Genomic DNA, 18546 nt, shown 5'->3' with positions numbered 1-18546 from the left:
GTGTTGTCTAATAGAGACATATGAAGGGGATTAAGTAATGCATTTAGCAATCCACTATCATGCAGATATTTATTTTTGTCATGTATATGTAAATACACACGCAAACAAACCCCTCTCTTCCCATTCCCTTGTTAATTAGCCTCTCAGAACAGAAAAACAGTTCACTTGACAAATGTTTTTACAAGGTTATTTTCTTCCAGTCTGCAGCTTAATTGCACATTAGTTAAGCTTGATGTAGAATCCTGGGGCAATAGCCGGAGTGGGAATCATTTATACGGTCTTGCCCCCTCCCTCATGTTGGCCCTTGTCACTCTCAGTTGAATTAGAATCTCACCCTCTGTGCTTCTTTTTGTTTTTCAGCAGCAGCAAGAAGAAAAAAAAACAGAAAAAAAAGAAGAAAATCTCAGTTTAAGTGTATTCAGCCACGTCAGAGGCCATGTTTGATTGCGGGACTCACTCTTCTTCACTTTGAAGCCCCCACCAGAACACCAATGATAAGTCCGAGGACTGGCGTGTGCTGCGGGGTGATGGTGGTGCTGCAATACTGTGGAAATTAAAAATCAAACTCTGGGAACATAAACAGCACTCTCTAATTGGACCTCTTAACCGCTGAAGCTAAGCAAGTCCTCAGTGGAAAGTAAATGGAGGTCAGGGCATTGGGCTCACAACAAGACTTTGACTTCACATTGAGAAACGATTCCAATAACTTAAAGGAGCAAGAGAAAGAGAGAGAGCGCACCCGGGGGGCGAAGTGGTAAAGGTCAGTATTTTAGCATGGGGCATGGATTTCTAAATGCCAGTTGACAAGCACAAAGACAACATGATTACAGACTGCCAGTTTGTACACACTTCTGAAAGGGTTTTCCATTTTGCTATTGACAAATGATATATTATTAAGACACAAGCAACTTTTTATCATGTATTGGACCTTGAAAATGATGGTAATTTGTTTTCTAGGAGCCTGCTCCTGGAGCATGTAAGCTTTTCGCCTACAGTGCACAACTTAATTATATACCAGTTGTGCTGTAGTTAACAAATTTACCCTCTCCTGCCACTGTGTCCCAAGGGGGGAAAAGCCTGTCGACATGACACATTGTTTAAAACGGTGTTTGCCAGAGATCAACAAAGATTTTCCTACCATACCCAATAGCTTTCATATGCCAAATCCAACACAGTGATTTTTTGATTTTATTTACCTATCTAGTAAGTGAATTTTGGAAGACACATTATTTCATAACAAACAGAGTAATATATCTAAAATAAATCCTGCAGGCTGCTCTTTTCATCATCCATCCATCCATGTTCCTTCACGCTTATCCCTGCTGGGGTTGTGAGGGGTGCTGGTGCCAATTTACAGCTGTCAATGGGCAGGAGGTGGGGTACACCCCGGACAGGTTGCCAGTCCATCGCAGGGCAACCTTTTCATCATCTTATTTACACTAATACAAAAGATAATATATATACCTTTTAGGGTGCAGAAGGTTATATGTATTTCCATTTTTGCCCTCTCCAGATAAAGAATTATTTCATTTATATTTATCAACCCTTTGTATGAGGAATAGTAATGTTGACAACATATTATGTATACATAAAATAATATATTCCAAAAGTGAAACAGCAACAACTGTTTTTAAAGATTGCGGTGTAAGTTTTTGTGTAGCACAGTGTTTTTTTTTGTGTTTGATTGATTTTTTTTATTGTGTCATTAATATTTTAGACATTACCACAATGTTTCAGGAAACAGTAAATATTTCATGCCAAATGCGTTTTCATGCCAGTTGTGACCAAACAGCGCTTTTTGCTATCAATGTACTTTTAATAAGTAATACACTCTAAATGCATCTTCCCCAGACCAGCAACAGCAGGCTTTGACACACTGTTTGGTTGATTTATTTTTTAGCAACACCTCAGATCTTTTTTTCCCCTGCTTCTTATCCTGGGCCATCAATACTGCAGGTTTTGAGAAGATGGTAAATATTGCATGCTAACTTTGCGCCACAAACCATGCATGTCTATGAAATTTAACGGCGTTTTAACACAGTGGAAATTAACATAATAATAAATACAAATATTGGTGATTTTTCCAATTAATATCTGCAGTTTTTAGATGTTGCAATCCATCCAGATGGATTCCATTTGTTTGGTAGTCCGGTTGAGAAACAAATCTGACCTGGGGAGGATTTGTAAATTAGACCTCTCCACAGTCTCTCTTTTGCTATGATATTTTTGGATAACAAAATACTTTTGCTTACCAGGCTCAGTGCTGGTGCCAGGGTATCATTTAATCACAGTACCCCTATCCATAACAAAGATAGACTAATGGGTACACATAATATACCGAGCAAACTGTGATCTGAGCATATTGCTTAATATATCTTAGGCTCAACCCGTCTGATGGATTATTATCAAAAACACTTTCATAGCAAACCTATGATGAATGATGACAATTATCAGTAAGAAAAGCAAAATTAAAGAATTTCTTAAAAACACTAACTAAGCTGTCCTTGGTTAATGGTTCTGTACCCTTAAACATTCATTTGTTCCCTTAACATTTGAATTTTTTTTAAAAAGAAAGCCATAATAAAATAATGCAGATGTGAGAAAAATTTTAATGGTTCAGTTATTATCGTTTTTTTCCAAGATTTGAAGTGACAGAAAGTATGTTTAAATTGGGCTGCTGTGGTATATGTTTTTATTACTCTCTAGAGATCCAGTCCATGTGTTACAGTATAAAACTATGCACTTTTTTAATAATTTTTGAAACTCTAAAATTAACATGTTGACAGGATATGTAAATGCAATTGGAAATCGCTATGATGCATGATATTTATGTTGGGGGGAGTGGCAGAATCTGATAAATTGCTTTAAAAATACAACTACATGTTTCTGTAGACCTTTCTGTCATATGTAATCAACTAACACAATCGTTAAGTGTAATTTTACAGTATATCTGAAAATAATAGGTTTTATTTCTGCAATGGAGGCCTTTAATTAGTGTGTGTTAGGAGTAACCTCTTTGTGCTGGGCCGTTTTATACAAGTGCACAAAAAAAGTTAACAAGTTTTAATAGAAATTCTGGAAAATAGATAGATTGCAAAACAAAAAAAAATGCAGTTTTGGTCTCTATGCAAACATGCTTACAGTGCTGATTACACAATCTTGACATTTTCTATAACTTTTTTTGTAGACCAAAATGTAATCATTTAAAGCATGCCATCAAAAAACCTCTTCCATTTAGAGTAATATATTCCTGCTAAGTGACCGAGGGAGAAAATGGGAGTAACGTACAATATGCAGGAGAACGACTGAGAGCTGGAATAACTATGGAAGTTTTAATGGATTAAGATAGAACTATGCCTATGTTGTCGGCTTAATTAAAGGTATAGTGGAGGATTTTCGCTCCTTTTCGATTTTGAAAAGACCCGCCCTCTCCACTTTAAAAAGAAATGCACATGCACAACCCTGTACCCGCTCCAGAGAGGGAACGCCCATTAAACACGTGCAAGAGCATTCGGGAGCCCATTTCTCCTGGTACACGATTTGTTTAAAAGTTGCTGTTGGCATCACTCATACAAGCTTAATTTTCAAAAGAAGATTTACAATTTTTCCACTAAGTCGGACTCACCACCTGTAAGTGAAAATGGGGACGAGCACATAGGACAGCCTTATGTAAACATGTGACCAGAATGATAGGAGGGCCACTCTTTTAGATGATCCATGCAGAAATAAAAGAATGTCCTATCTACCTTTAGGCCACATTATTAATATTAAGAACAGGTCCTCTGAAATGTAGAATAAATGAGAGAACTTTACCAAAAAGCAAAAATTGGTTGAAAACACATTGAAAATACGGCATGATTTACATTCAAACATCGTCTACCTTCTGTTTAAAAAAATAAAGCTGAAAAGCCGTAAGTTTCAGATAAGAGTGAACAAACACAGCCCAAATTTCAACAACAATTTCTTGACTAAATAAAGACTATAGCCCCATTTACACTACCTTTTTTGAGACCGTGCAAAGATCAGTCTGAGCACATTAACCGAGATAACTGTTCAGTGTAAATGGCAAGCACAACTGAATGGGACCGTGCCAGACACAACCGAACCACGCTACTATAATACTAGTTCATCAGTAGTGCTTGGAGCGGTTCAGTTCTGGCTCGGTTCTTAGATAACAAAGAGGGCATGAGCAGACCAGGTCATCTCCTTGCAGTCAGCCTCCGTAATCATGAAATTTTCAGACATTCATAAAATACTAGCTTCCCTACCTTGCCATGCAATTTCCAGAGATGATTCTGCGTAGCAGTGTGATGAACCCCAATGTCTGTTTTTGTTTCCTGTATCTGTAAGCCCTGATTAGACTATCATTTGTCGTTTCCAAAGCCAACTCTGTCCAGTACATTCACCAAAGTTTGCCTTCTTTGCCTGACTCTCCGCAAACGAATTTTGAGATTTTGAATTTTTGAAATTTCCTAAATTTCCTAAAAGTGATACGGGCATGGCCATGTTGATTTGCTCTTTTCCCTCTAGACAGCAGTAGTACCGTAGATTGTCACTAGGGGACAATGAGCTGCGCGATCTGTTAGCGATCTTAAGGAACCAAGCTCAGCACGATAAACCGATCCAAGCTTGCTCTGAACTCAGCACGGGTTGGCTTTCAGAGGGTAGCGTAAATGGGTGCTTATGACGGAGCGACAGGATTTAGCCTAAAAACTAACGTCTAAATGACATCTGGTGTTTAGCGGGGAGCTATGCTGTTTTCTTAAATCATTGAATATATCCATTAACTGTGTGAACACCTTAAAAAAGGCATGCATAACATTACTTGTGTCCATGATGTTAAAATGATCTCTATCTTCTCATTGATTCTGATCATTGTATTTTGTATCTTAAACATCCGGTAGTTCTGATTTAAAAGCTACAATGTGCTGTTACGCAACTGAAACCCAGTCAATATACACTATATTGCCAAAAGTATTTGCTCACCCATCCAAATTATTGGAATCAGGTGTTCCAATCACTTCCATGGCCACAGGTGTATAAATTCAAACACCTAGGCATGCAGACTGTTTTTACAAACATTTGTGAAAGAATGGGTCGCTCTCAGGAGCTCAGTGAATTCCAGCGTGGAACTGTGATAGGATGCCACCTGTGCAACAAATCCAGTCGTGAAATTTCCTCGCTCCTAAATATTCCACAGTCAACTGTCAGCTGTATTATAAGAAAATGGAAGTGTTTGGGAACGACAGCAACTCAGCCACGAAGTGGTAGGCCACGTAAACTGACGGAGCGGGGTCAGCGGATGCTGACGCGCATAGTGCGAAGAGGTCGCCAACTTTCTGCAGAGTCAATCACTACAGACCTCCAAACTTCATGTGGCCTTCAGATTAGCTCAAGAACAGTGCGCAGAGAGCTTCATGGAATGGGTTTCCATGGTCGAGCAGCTGCATCCAAGCCATACATCACCAAGTGCAATGCAAAGCGTCGGATGCGGTGGTGTAAAGCACGCCGCCACTGGACTCTAGAGCAGTGGAGACGCGTTCTCTGGAGTGACGAATAGCGCTTCTCCATCTGGCAATCTGATGGACGGGTCTGGGTTTGGCGGTTGCCAGGAGAACGGTACTTGTCTGACTGCATTGTGCCAAGTGTAAAGTTTGGTGGAGGGGGGATTATGGTGTGAGGTTGTTTTTCAGGAGCTGGGCTTGGCCCCTTAGTTCCAGTGAAAGGAACTCTGAATGCTTCAGCATACCAAGACATTTTGGACAATTCCATGCTCCCAACTTTGTGGGAACAGTTTGGAGCTGGCCCCTTCCTCTTCCAACATGACTGTGCACCAGTGCACAAAGCAAGGTCCATAAAGACATGGATGACAGAGTCTGGTGTGGATGAACTTGACTGGCCTGCACAGAGTCCTGACCTCAACCCGATAGAACACCTTTGGGATGAATTAGAGCGGAGACTGAGAGCCAGGCCTTCTCGTCCAACATCAGTGTGCGACCTCACAAATGCGCTTCTGGAAGAATGGTCAAAAATTCCCATAAACACACTCCTAAACCTTGTGGACAGCCTTCCCAGAAGAGTTGAAGCTGTTCTAGCTGCAAAGGGTGGACCGACGTCATATTGAACCCTATGGATTAGGAACGGGATGTCAATTAAGCTCATATGTGAGTCAAGGCAGGTGAGCAAATACTTTTGGCAATATAGTGTAGGTGGGAGGACTTATTCAGGAAATAAATAGTGACCCAAGTCTGTCCTCACACACTGCGGCCCCCTAAACGGTCCTCTGTGTGCATCCACCCACATGTGACCTGCAAAAGATCAACACAACACAAGTTCCTCTCCAAGTGTTAAAGCACAGAGCACACAGGGGTTAAATCTAAGCAGTAATGGTTCCCAGCTTAACCCCCAACAGGCTTTCAAGAAAAAACGAGGGCTCAGAGGAACAGCAGCAGGCTTAGGAGCTGATGTGAAAAACAAAAGAAAAAACTGTAGGAAAAACTGCAAGCAGCTGATAAGGAAACACAGCCTATGTGGAGGGGGAGCCAGGTGAAAAATACCAATTGTTTGCCAGGTTTTTTCTTCCCTTTTCAATTTTCCTTCTCAATAAAATGTCTGAGGGAGTAATCCCTGAGCTTCGTCCCAGTTCCCCCAGTCTGACTCAAAAATCCCCCACTCCCTCCTTCACAGCCTTTAACAGTGTCAGTAAATGTTATTTGGTCCATTAAACAGCTTCTTAATATGGATGACCAACACTCACTCACTGACCCCAAACCTCCCACACAGGCAACAACTGCAAACAGAGAAAATTGTGTGCAAAGAAACAACAACACTGCAGAGGATGTAAATACATCAAAGTCCTGCAGTGCACTATGTGAATGGTCTCATAAGATTCTTCATAAAGTCCGTGAATTGATAGGACTGTTAGAAAAAACATTTTTAGTGTGAATTTTCTGCTATGAAATTACAATAAACAGAAAAGTGAGCAGAAAAGTGAATCTAAAACTTGATTTTAATCAAGTTTGGCTGACAGCTAATAAATAATGCAACCCAGCAGGCAACATATGCATGATTGTACACTTAAGGAATACCAGGCCAATAATGATTGCGCTATAATTTGTTTTGGTAAATTGTGTCCTTTGTTAAAATACCTTCAGTGGCATAATCGGTAGAGAGACTAAAATTATAGTCTGTTTCTTTGCCCAGATATGAATCATTTTGTAGATGGGACGACTTAAACAATTCTATTAAGATATACTTTTATTAAACTATATAAATAAGATATACTGCGTGTGCTACATTAATAAGATAACTACTTCTTTATTGTAAGCAGTTTCCTAATAGACCTCATTGGCGAGCTGAGAAGAAATCAAGTTTTAAGTTCTAAGAGCAAATATAGGAGATAATCATTCATCAAGTAATTTGTATTTCATTTTTTAAGCAACGCTATATGAGTTTTTTTTACCCAGGATTCCTTCCTGACACAGCAGAGAGTAGATCCCTGGTCCCCCATTGCAAAGATGCAGAGTTGGCCCATTTGAAGTTTAATACTCTTGACAATCTCTGAAACTTAAAGGAATAGTACACCCAAAACATGATTAGCCTTCATTTTCTACTCACCCCCATGCTGAACAAAACTCTGGAGTACTTTTTTGATATCTCAAATGCATCTGGAGATCTGGGAGGCTTCTTGCTGTCTGCTGACATTCAAATAATGGAGGTCTATGGCGCCCGAGACAGAAAGGTCCACAAAAGTCCACAAAAACGTGTCAATATTCCTCCATACTGCTCGTCCAATGTAATCCAAGTGTCCTGAGTGGGTAGCATCCAGAATTTACTCGAAACGAAGTCATTTAGAACGTTTTAGAGCCTAAACAGTAGTGTATAGGATTTCCTAATAGCGCCCCCATGCGCGCTCACGATTCTACGGAAGCCGGCAGACCAAACCAGCGCATTCAGCTCGGCAAAGAACTCATGCTCTTCCTCAACACTGAAGTCCTCAGACATTTTTCTTTCGTTGTTTCTTTCTTTGCACAGGTAAACAGCACATTTCTTCTTCTACGCTTGCATTATCGGCAGAGCAGACGCTGAATGCGCACTTTCTTCCGGTTTGGTCTGCCGGCTTCCGTAGAATCGTGAGCGCGCATGGGGGCGCTATTAGGAAATCCTATACACTACTGTTTAGGCTCTAAAACGTTCTAAATGACTTCGTTTCGAGTAAATTCTGGATACTACCCACTCAGGACACTTGGATTACATTGGACGAGCAGTATGGAGGAATATTGACACGTTTTTGTGGACTTTTGTGGACCTTTCTGTCTCGGGCGCCATGGACCTCCATTATTTGAATGTCAGCAGACAGCAAGAAGCCTCCCAGATCTCCAGATGCATTTGAGATATCAAAAAAGTACTCCAGAGTTTTGTTCAGCATGGGGGTGAGTAGAAAATGAAGGCTAATCATGTTTTGGGTGTACTATTCCTTTAAAGGGAAAGTTTTAAACTATCCATAGAAGGAAAGGAACACTTAGGAGTCAATCCAGTAGAAAAAAAGAACCCTTTCCACTCTCAAGTCTTCCCCAACTTAGAGACAAGGCAGTATTTCTTATGTTTTTCTTGATTTTATCAATGCCTACTTCTCTATCGGCTGACATCAGTCTGTAGAAATAAGAAGTTTATTCACCCCTCCTGTGCCTTCATGACAATTATTTCTGTGGATCTGAATTTAGATGACTTAGTGTCTGTCATTTAGGGTCCTGTGCATTTAATGATTATAAAACTTTGCATTGCAAACAATAACAGACAACAGATCCATTTAATCCAATCTATAAAGCCCTCATAAAAGCAGACTGGTACCTTATACTTTTCTAGCAGGTATATGGCACCTATCTACATTTATTACATTTAAATTAAGAATGCTGCATGCATTAAAAAATGGGCCACAAAAAAAATATATTTTTCTGTTTAAATTACAGGCAGGACTTAAAATGCTTAATTTTTAGAGAACACCACAAATATTCTAAACAAATGATGGAGCATTTGCACCCTACTCAAAGCTAATGCATGTTATTTCTAAAGTTTGTAGCTCAAAGTATTTCAATCAGGGTAAAAAAAAAAAAAGCAATTTACTTACAAAATGAATGCTAGACCTTAAAGTGTTGATGACTCAATATTGATTTCATGTAATTTTGCATGAAAATCATGCAGCAGGAAATACCAGGTGGTTCTGAGTTATTTTGAATCAAACAGGCTCATTTTTAACACAAATATCCTACATTTAGTAGCTCCACAGCAGCACAGCTCTAAGTAATAACTAGCAAAACTTCATCTCAATGTGGTGACATCATGAGGGATAACACTTTTGGAGCTAGCTCAGCACTTTATAATGAAGATGGATGAAAACACTGATGATTGTTCCTGAACATCTAGTCTGGAATTGGTTTATATGGTGGAACCATCAGCCAGCTTAAACTCAGGAGAGAGTAGTGATGCTAAGGAATATGGAGGCATCACAGCTTCCAGGTCAGAACCATCCAGAGCGAACCTCTGGCCTGCAGAGTGAGACTCTTAGCCGAAGGTTGACGGCTAATATGATCGCTGCAGGAAACATGTTAGGGAAACACGGTTCGATATGCCTCTGGCACAGATAGTTTAACCAGGTATTAGTTTATGAAATGTAAATTAGTATATAACACTTTAAAGGTATAGAGGACCACTGTTACAAGAAATTATCTACTATACCTAAGAGGTAGCCTATAGCTAGTAACTCCAGCTGTCCTTTACAGTATGTCCAGCCTGTTTCAAGCCCCAAAACAATATGAAACCCCAGACCTTAGTGATCTCAGGTTTTGAACCATCAGCCCTTGGACCGGAAGGCATACTTAGTCTTGATACCACTTGCAATAGTAACTCTTCTTCGGGAAGCAATACTACTTGATACTAGTAATACAGCTGAAACCAGTGGCTTGCTCAGATTCTAATCATTATAATGTTTAATTTAACCAAAATACTTTAAACCAATTTGATTGTTTGTTTTTCAATGCAATCTATTCTTTGAATATATCCGAACTCTATCCAACTGACTGCAACTCTCCTACTAACTTCCACATCTTGACTGAATACTGAGGCTGTTTAAATGACTGTCGAAGTTCTTGGGCGATCTGAACCAATTCCTTAAGGGGTCACGTGGTATATAGCGACGTTTCGGACATCATTTATTTTTGACACCTCCCCTAAAACTACTCCACTACAGTACTTGAATCATGTCTCGAAGCCTCGGCTCATCACAGAACATTACTGTTAATAACATTTCCTAAACCTCAACATGATCTCGGCTCGGATATGGAGCTGGAAGAGGAAGCGCTGGAAGCGACACCGGCAGGTTCTAAATGAATAACTATCTCTTTGTGTCTGACTAAATACAGCAGCTAAGTACATCCCTCACTCCTGGGGTAGCAGCTGCTTATGGCGGATAATCACCGAACAACAACACAACTCTTTCAACGATTGAACAAAATACAAAATCCGATCTTTCTCAAAATGTTCCAAGCACAGAAAAGACGCCGTGAAGCACTCCAATTTTTCCTGATCTCATCTGACCTGCTTCCATCCAAATTGAAAGCAGCTGTGGATACTTAGGTATAGTGAGGGATGTGAGGGCTTGCCTTCGAGTAAATAAATCGACGTGGTTAGCCTTAGATAGGTGACTTTGAATCAGTTTGACCGTATGATCTGGTTTAATAATCTCTGTTATTTGAGATGACGTACGGTGTGAATTGCAGCTATATAATAAACTGAATTTAATTTAATTCTGGCCTCTTACAGGAAGACTTGAGGGACAATATCTGTTAATCAGTTCTCAAATGAATATGGTAAACATTAAAGGACCAAAATCAAAAGAAAGGAAAAATGCAAAATTAAGGTTATGGAGCAAACTTGTCAAATACAGAAATTTAAATCTGACATTGATCCTGTGGTGTGACAAGTTTCCCTCCATTGTGACTGAATTATAGCATGGAGGAGAGGGACAACATTTCTCCACATCGATGTAAGATGATATAAATTATCACAATAACTAATGTGTTGTTTACATTAAGAGTGTCATGATCACTAACTAGGTTAAGGGGAGAGGTGCATTTGCTCATTAGGTCAGTATATTTTAAATAGCTTATTTTGCCCCCTATATGAAATCATTTCTTAAAGGCTTTTTTCTGATCGCCATAGTTGTCCTTGTCTAACCTTCAGACGATACAAAGCATTTCAGTTTGACAAAAAAGCCTTAAGAAATGTGTAAGGGGGAAGTACTTATTGACAGCACTTGAAAAAACAAAATGACAAAGGTTTCTTCAGTAATCAGACCTTGCTAACTGTTGGACTAGATCAGGGGTCTGCAACCTGCGGCTCCAGAGCCACATATGGCTCTTTGGACCCTCTCCAGCGGCTCTTAATAGTGGCTAAAATGTATATAAAGAGCTAAATAATTTACTTTAATATATACCGGCATCAATAGCTTTAGTGTTTTTTATAAGATGGAAAAGAATGAGATTAAAAGAACCAGAAATATGTTTTAAGTAGGGATGCACAATATAATCGGCCTCCTATCGGTATCGGCCTTAAAACTGAATATCGGACATCGGCCCCCCCACCGATATTTAACCCGATATTTGATCAGCTTCTGAGTTTCTAAAGTCTAAAAAAAAATAAAATAAAATGCTACTTCTTCTTCTTCCTCAAAAACTTCTTTTTTACAGACTTAACTTCTACACTGCAAAAAACTAAATCTTGATAAGTCATTTTTTTCTTAAAATAAGTGCATTTGTTCTTGAATTGAGGAGATAAAAGAGACATCTTTCCAATGGAACAAGACAATTTAGATTTAAAATAAGAAAACACATTTGCATTCTCCTATTTCAAGTGAATATTATCTAATTACCTTATTTTAAGAGTAAAAATAATCATTCCATTGGCAAACTATCTCATTTACCTACTGAAATCAAGGGTAAATACACTTAATTTAAGAAAGTTTTACTTATTTCTAGATCGTTTTTCCAGTGTAAAGACGAGGAAAAAATATTGATCCATTAAAATATCCCAATATCTTCATATGCTGATATATTGCCATTTAAAAACACCATATCAATCTCTTTTACTAATGAAATATTGCTATATGTCATCGTTATGCTACGAAATCCCCCGAAAATTCACCAAATGTTGCCATATTTTTATATGTTGATATATTGACGCGGTATCGATCTATTTTACTAACAAAATCTCACAAGAATTTGCAAAATATCACGAGAGTTTGTAACAGAACGATGAAATTTCACCAGATTTTGAAAGTAAAATAGATCGATACCGCGTTTTTAAAAATCTATTTGATATCAGCATATGAAAATATATTTGAGTATATTATTTTTCAAAGTGTCAGAAATGGATAACAAAACTGCTATTTTCAATGACTACTTATTTTTGTCCAGCTTTAACATCGGTATCGATATCGGTTATCGGCTACATGAGTTTTAAAATATTGGCATATCGGATATCGGCCAAAATCCCAATATCGTGCATCCCTAATTAGCTTGTAAATTATATTTTTTAACATTAAAAATAAATGAATTTTTGATTGTTTGAGATGGCAACAACTAATTACCTATATAAGATTAAAAGAAAAAAAGGTTTTCTAGTAAAAGAAATGTTATATTTTGCGGCTCTAAACAACTTTTACTTGGTCGAACTCTGGTCAAAACGGCTCTTTGAATATGAAAGGTTGCAGACCCCTGGACTAGATCAATATGACTTTCATGCTCAGTGAATTACTTCTTGGTTCAAGCGAGTTCTTTAGTCCAGTCGACAAGTGTCCTGCTGATCGGGAGAGCACTTGCCATTGAGGAATTTTCTTGGGGATGCTTTGGTAGAATGTGGTATCTTGGTTGCTTTAAAGAATGTTTCCTTTTTGTAGACCAAAAGCAAGAGGTGTTCACAGTTTTCGCAAAAATTAAAACTTGTTTATAATGAATATGGTACCAGTGTATCGCCATTCTACTTTAAGAAGATGCTAAAGGAGTAAAGGAAGCAGCTGTGGGGAATATACAGTATCTCCCCTGTAGCGTGGGAGCAAATTTGGATTTATCAGAATCAGTTAGAGAGGGTTGTTCTTGTGAGGATATCTGCTGGGTTATCTTGATTAAATCCCATTCTTAGATAAACGGAAATCAGTGAACAGAAGGATCACCTAAATCGATTTGTAATGAAATTGCTCCAGGTCCCCAGTCTTAACTTCATTCCTCTGTGAGACTTTTCAGCACCCCCCCCATGCTGGTGCACAAGCATGAGCTAATAATAAACAGCTAATAATTTCTTAAGCAAGGCATAGAATCTTTAACACTGAATGTAAAGTGTTTCTAAATAAATCATAAATACATACATATATAGTTGGACATGCACTGACGCGAAAGTGTTTTGCTTGAAAATGTTATTTTGAAACTTTTGCCGTCAGCAACAATGGAGTCAAAAATCCACACAGCTAAGGCTGCACACATGGTGGACCCCACATAGAGAGACAGGGTTGCAGTTGCAAACCTCCTCAACGTATCAGCAAAAGAGTTGGATAATTCAAATAGCTTCAACCTTGCTCTATGTGATGAAAAGATTCTGGAATTGATTCCTTTCATTCAAAATCCAACTAAAAACATTCTGATTACAGATGTTCTTTGTCAGTTGACCCTGTTGTAAAAGCATGAATCCCAACTGGAATCTAAAAAGTATTTTCAGTTCCAAGCCAAACATCAGATGTCTGCATAAAGAAAAAGCTACAAAACTTAAGTTGTCAAAGACTGAGATAAGGTGGAAGGAGGTTAAAAAGATAAAATACCTCCTGACAAAGGATGACTCTACATACTAAAGGGGGGCCAGTCCCCCACCCCAGAGTCCCTACACATTCAACAAAATGGGGTAGGCAAAATAAGGAGATCCTGAACCAACGCCTAAAACAGTGCAAGGTTCACCAAAATTTCGAAATTCTAGGTTAGCAAAGTACTTCTAAAGACTCTTTAGAAATCGTTGAATGTCGCAATTGTGGATCCCTGCAGTGCTAACCTTGCGCTGCAAGCTGAAATGTCACGATATCTGATTTTTCAGTCTCACAGCAAAGTTAAAAAATCAATTTTGAAGGACTCTCAATAATACGTCTTTCTCGTAACAACCAGTGAGTTGGATCAATGACATGCCAGCAGTGGGTTTTGGGGCGGGACATGTAGAAATGACGACAGTCAGAGGGGCATTGCAACAAACATGGCTACGCTGGAGAACTCATCTGTCGATACCGCAATTGACTTGGTTTTAGCTAAAATAGCGACAACTTCTAGTTTAAAAAAGGAGCATTTGTAGATGGGAAAGATGTCTATGCTTTTCTTCTGACAGGATTTAGGAAAAGTTTGATTTATCAGCTTACTCTGCTAGTTGTGAAAACGTCACAATTCGATGCTACGATTGGCTAAAAGCGTATTATGGAAGGTAGGTACTAGCTGGCACTAGGGGTGTAAACAACAGCCAACAATCCGAGGCATCGACACGTCAGCAAGAGTATCGATTCATGTTTTTTTCCCCCTCCAGTCTATTTTTATCCATTTGCTCCTGGATGTAATTCTGACACCCGTGCTGCGGTGTAGTATAGGCCTATTTTTGTTACTTAATTTGCTGGTGCACTTATGCCTTGCAGTATTTTTTTCTGCTTTCAGAATCTATAAAACAGGGGCATTATTATTTTTCAGTGAATAAGGTTTTCATAGGCCTAGGTGGAGTACAACTTTGCTACTTCTTTTGTTTGCTGTATTTTCTCAAATAAAATGCATAACATTATTACAGCTTTCATTTATTTATTTAGAATTTGAAACATTGTCTAGCCTATAAGATAAAAAAAAATAAAAATGAACCAATTAATCGAATCGTGTTGTATTCTTGAGTGTTGAAAATAATCGAATCGTTGGGTCAGAAAATTGATACTGAATCGAATCGCCATGATGGGTGTGATTTACACCCCTAGCTGGCACTTCACCTAATCAGCTCGGAGTATTAAACGTCCCTCCTTTTCACATGCAGACTGAACGGCAGCCGTCCCAGCTTGATAACATAGAACTCATCTATGTTCTATGCATATCAATGTAGCTGATGCCAGGTTAGTCCTGCGCTAACAGAGTACCAATTATATGACTCTATAGATTCAGGTGGTGCAAACTGCAGTAATAAACAGCCATCCAGATTCTGCTCTGACTCTTTGTCAGCCCTTAGAGGACAGGAGAGTCACCATTGTAGTCCAATCTTATCTTAACCAGCATCAGACTGAAAAACTCAAACCATGATTAATCTTCATTGCATCATCAGAGGTCAGTTCAAATGTCTCTACCATTTTATCAACAGGATCGTCTTCTGGATGAGTATGGCATCCATTTTCTACAAATCGAAACCTTTCCTAGGGACATAGAACTTTTGGATCTTGGCTTAAACATCAATGATAATCTACAGGAAATAAAACACTGTCTCATAGACTTTCCTTATCCTCTATTTTAATCAGAAATAGAAGCTGATTTAGAAAACAACAGCTATAACGTTTTCATAAACATCTACCTCCAATATCAGAGATACTTATTTGGCTCTTTGTCATACTGTAAGAGAAAATATTCTGTTAACAAAGATCAAGCTCCATCTACTCTTGATGCTTTTGCAGTTCTCCAGAACAAAAATAAAATACCCAGAACATATTACTATCAATGCTTCACACAATATCAATTATATAATGCCTAGATTAGACTCAAGGCTACTTGAGTCTTGAAAACTACTTGGGAGTGCTACGTTTTTCATCTGGTTTTGTTTTATATATATCACTTTTTATAATTTGCTGCCGTATCTGCAACCAGCTTCCAACCAAATATCTCAATAGAACAGGAGGGTTTAACATTCCCTGCAGGTGTAGATCTATTTCTGCACTAACTTAAGCTATTCAAATGGCCGGCTTACCTCCTCACCAAGATTTTCACCTAATTTGATCCGGAGGTGTTGTACTGGGTTTAGAGATCATTGTCTATGGGATTTACCTAAGGTGTTTTAAAAAAAAGATAATTTATGTTTATTAGGATTAGTATATTTGGTGTATTTGATTGATCTGAATCCCCACTGTACAAAATGATGAATACTGAAATAGAAATATGATTTTTTTAAATTGAATAAAAATATAAGTTAGTCATAAGAACATTTGATGGGTAAGATTTAAGTCAAGCCTTTGCAATATAATTGGGCGGGGTGCCAGCAAACTTTTCCTTTTAAAGGTAAGGTTGCACTAGTGAGAGCAAATTAAAGTAAAACGCAACTTAAATAGCCCTTTGAATCATTATTTTTCATTAAATATGAGGGTGTCCATTAATACTGATATGAGCCCAAGTCACTTTTCAGTGCTTTCATGCTTCACTCTAGAGCTACGAATTGAGCCAATTAGGCTTTCCAGTACACAAAGGAAGACAGAGATGGCAAGGACATATGGCGCTGCCTGGGCAATTAGTATCTGTAAACGTGGATCAGACAATATGAAGATGAAAGGAACAAAAACAGTGCTTTTTGGTGTAACAGCTTGTGTTCTTAAAGTTAAAAACTAAAGCTGGAGTGACAATTGGCTTACTCTGTTTTTTAAGATGAAGCAGTGGGGAGCGTCAGATATTTGCCAGCCACTTCTTCTTAGCTGAAATCTGAAATGTAAATGAGAGTATGCTAGAAGCTGAGGCATTTGAGAAAAGGATTTTCTCTTTAAACATGTGGCCCACTTGCTGAATTTCAGTGTGACACTGAAAAATGGGAATTTTGATTGACTGAATTTTTTTCTACTCCTTGTTCTGAAGTTCACATTCAACTTTAAGAAGCCAGATAACTAAAATAAATCACCCTAAACTTGGTGAGGGGGAGCCTTGTGAATTTTATAAAGAAAAACTTTGCTTAAAAATACCATTTTAATGGGTTACCTTTTGCTCAGACCTCTTCAACAACCCTTCCCCCTTTAGGCTATTTGGGTAGAGCCTTTGGAGGAGATGATTAAAAATTAATGTTGGCTCAAGATTGACAGTGAAGCCCCATTTGATGTTGGCCACAAAGAGGCAGAGGGTTTGTGGTTTGCTTTCTGGTAGTTTCACAGGCACCACAAACTCCTGTTTATTTCTCAGTCAGAGGGAAGGCGAGATAGGATGAGATGGACAGACTGAGGATTTGAGCTCAGCTCTGGTTATCTCCTGACAATATGCATGACAGTCTCCTGCAGGACTGCAGCAATTTAAAAGAGGCATATAGGAGAGTGTGAAGGCATACTGTACCAGCATCTCTCTGTCCTCAGCCTTCATCTCGGTCACCGTGGGTAGTTCCTTAGTTTGGGTCCTGATGTAGCACCTCTGATGTTCTGCAAACCTTATCCCAGTGATCCCCTTTTGAAAAGGAAAAAGAAATGAAGAGACACTCAGAAATTCAGATATATGTATCATTCATCGGCCTGTCTGTGATGTGGATGTGCCGTAAGAACTGGGGCGTTCGTTTTAAACACAGCTTTTTACTGATAGCCAAAGTTGTTAAAGTTAAGCCTAATGAGTGAGAAGAGGTGTGTTTTGAACTCCTCATATAAATTGATGACTGCTTGGACTTTTGAAACACTGCTCTTACTTCAAAGCTTGATATAAAAAAAAGTGGGAAGGGGGGGGGGATGTTACACTGTGGCTGTATAATACTTCATGGCAGGATATATCACACAGGAGAGCCAGGTGACATTGTTGAGAATGAAGTGTTTTCTACAGAGAGTGCTCCTATTGAATTAGCCAGTCATAGGTCCCCGTCACTCTCTTAATCTGTGCAGTCAAGTGTGGAGACGCTCTCTTCAGCTCCAATGATGATCCTCCACTGTGCGGACCCTGGCTCCATTCAGTTTGACATACGCTGCCTCAAAACGTAAAGAAGATCTGTTGATTTTTACTTGCTGCTATTCTGTGTAAATCTAAGATTTCACCCAGAATATGGCTGAAAGACTTTCTGGGGCTCATTCTGCATCCATTTTTTATTTTTGTTCGTACTTTTTCTAGAGCATGGCAGCTTTCACAGCTTTCTGTATTAGAACAGACAGCTGAATCTACATCTGACAGTTTAAATTTAAAAATGTATGAAGTAAAAGTTGCATGAACCAGGGCACAATAATGGATTAGATTCCATCTTTATTTAATTACAGTAACACACGTCTGTTTTGACATCACTTGTAAATCTATTAACTTGACCATGAGGCTATAATGTCAGCCTTTTTTCATGTGTTTCAGCACTGTCCCTTTAAAAACTAGATACCAGCTGCAGGAGACACAATACAAAGTGATGGCTGTCATAATCTACTACTGGTGATTTTTATCTCTGCAGTAAAGGAGGATGGCACAATAATGGTCTGTGCAGAAAAAGCATGATGTTTATGCCAGGCTTTATTGTGATGAGTCTTTGTTTAATTTTGGTCAGCTGTGTTGGTGAGCTGCGGCAGAAGGAAAGAGGGCG

General features: G+C 38.7%; 1 protein-coding gene across 1 annotated transcript in view; it reads right to left on the bottom strand.

Annotated features, from left to right (window-relative positions):
* Positions 1 to 18546, bottom strand: part of tnmd (tenomodulin) — a 103020-nt gene that overhangs the window by 10126 nt on the left and 74348 nt on the right. The window contains exon 4 of the mRNA XM_038289552.1: positions 17343 to 17450. Coding sequence (XP_038145480.1) covers positions 17343 to 17450 — 108 coding nt within the window. The remainder of the gene's footprint in view (positions 1 to 17342; positions 17451 to 18546) is intronic.

The sequence above is a fragment of the Cyprinodon tularosa genome, unplaced genomic scaffold (genome assembly GCF_016077235.1).
Source record: "Cyprinodon tularosa strain WSP-4 unplaced genomic scaffold, ASM1607723v1 ctg27, whole genome shotgun sequence".
NCBI lineage: Eukaryota > Metazoa > Chordata > Actinopteri > Cyprinodontiformes > Cyprinodontidae > Cyprinodon > Cyprinodon tularosa.
The sequence above is the reverse complement of the archived record's forward strand: the minus strand, read 5'-3'. Positions and strand labels throughout refer to the sequence as shown.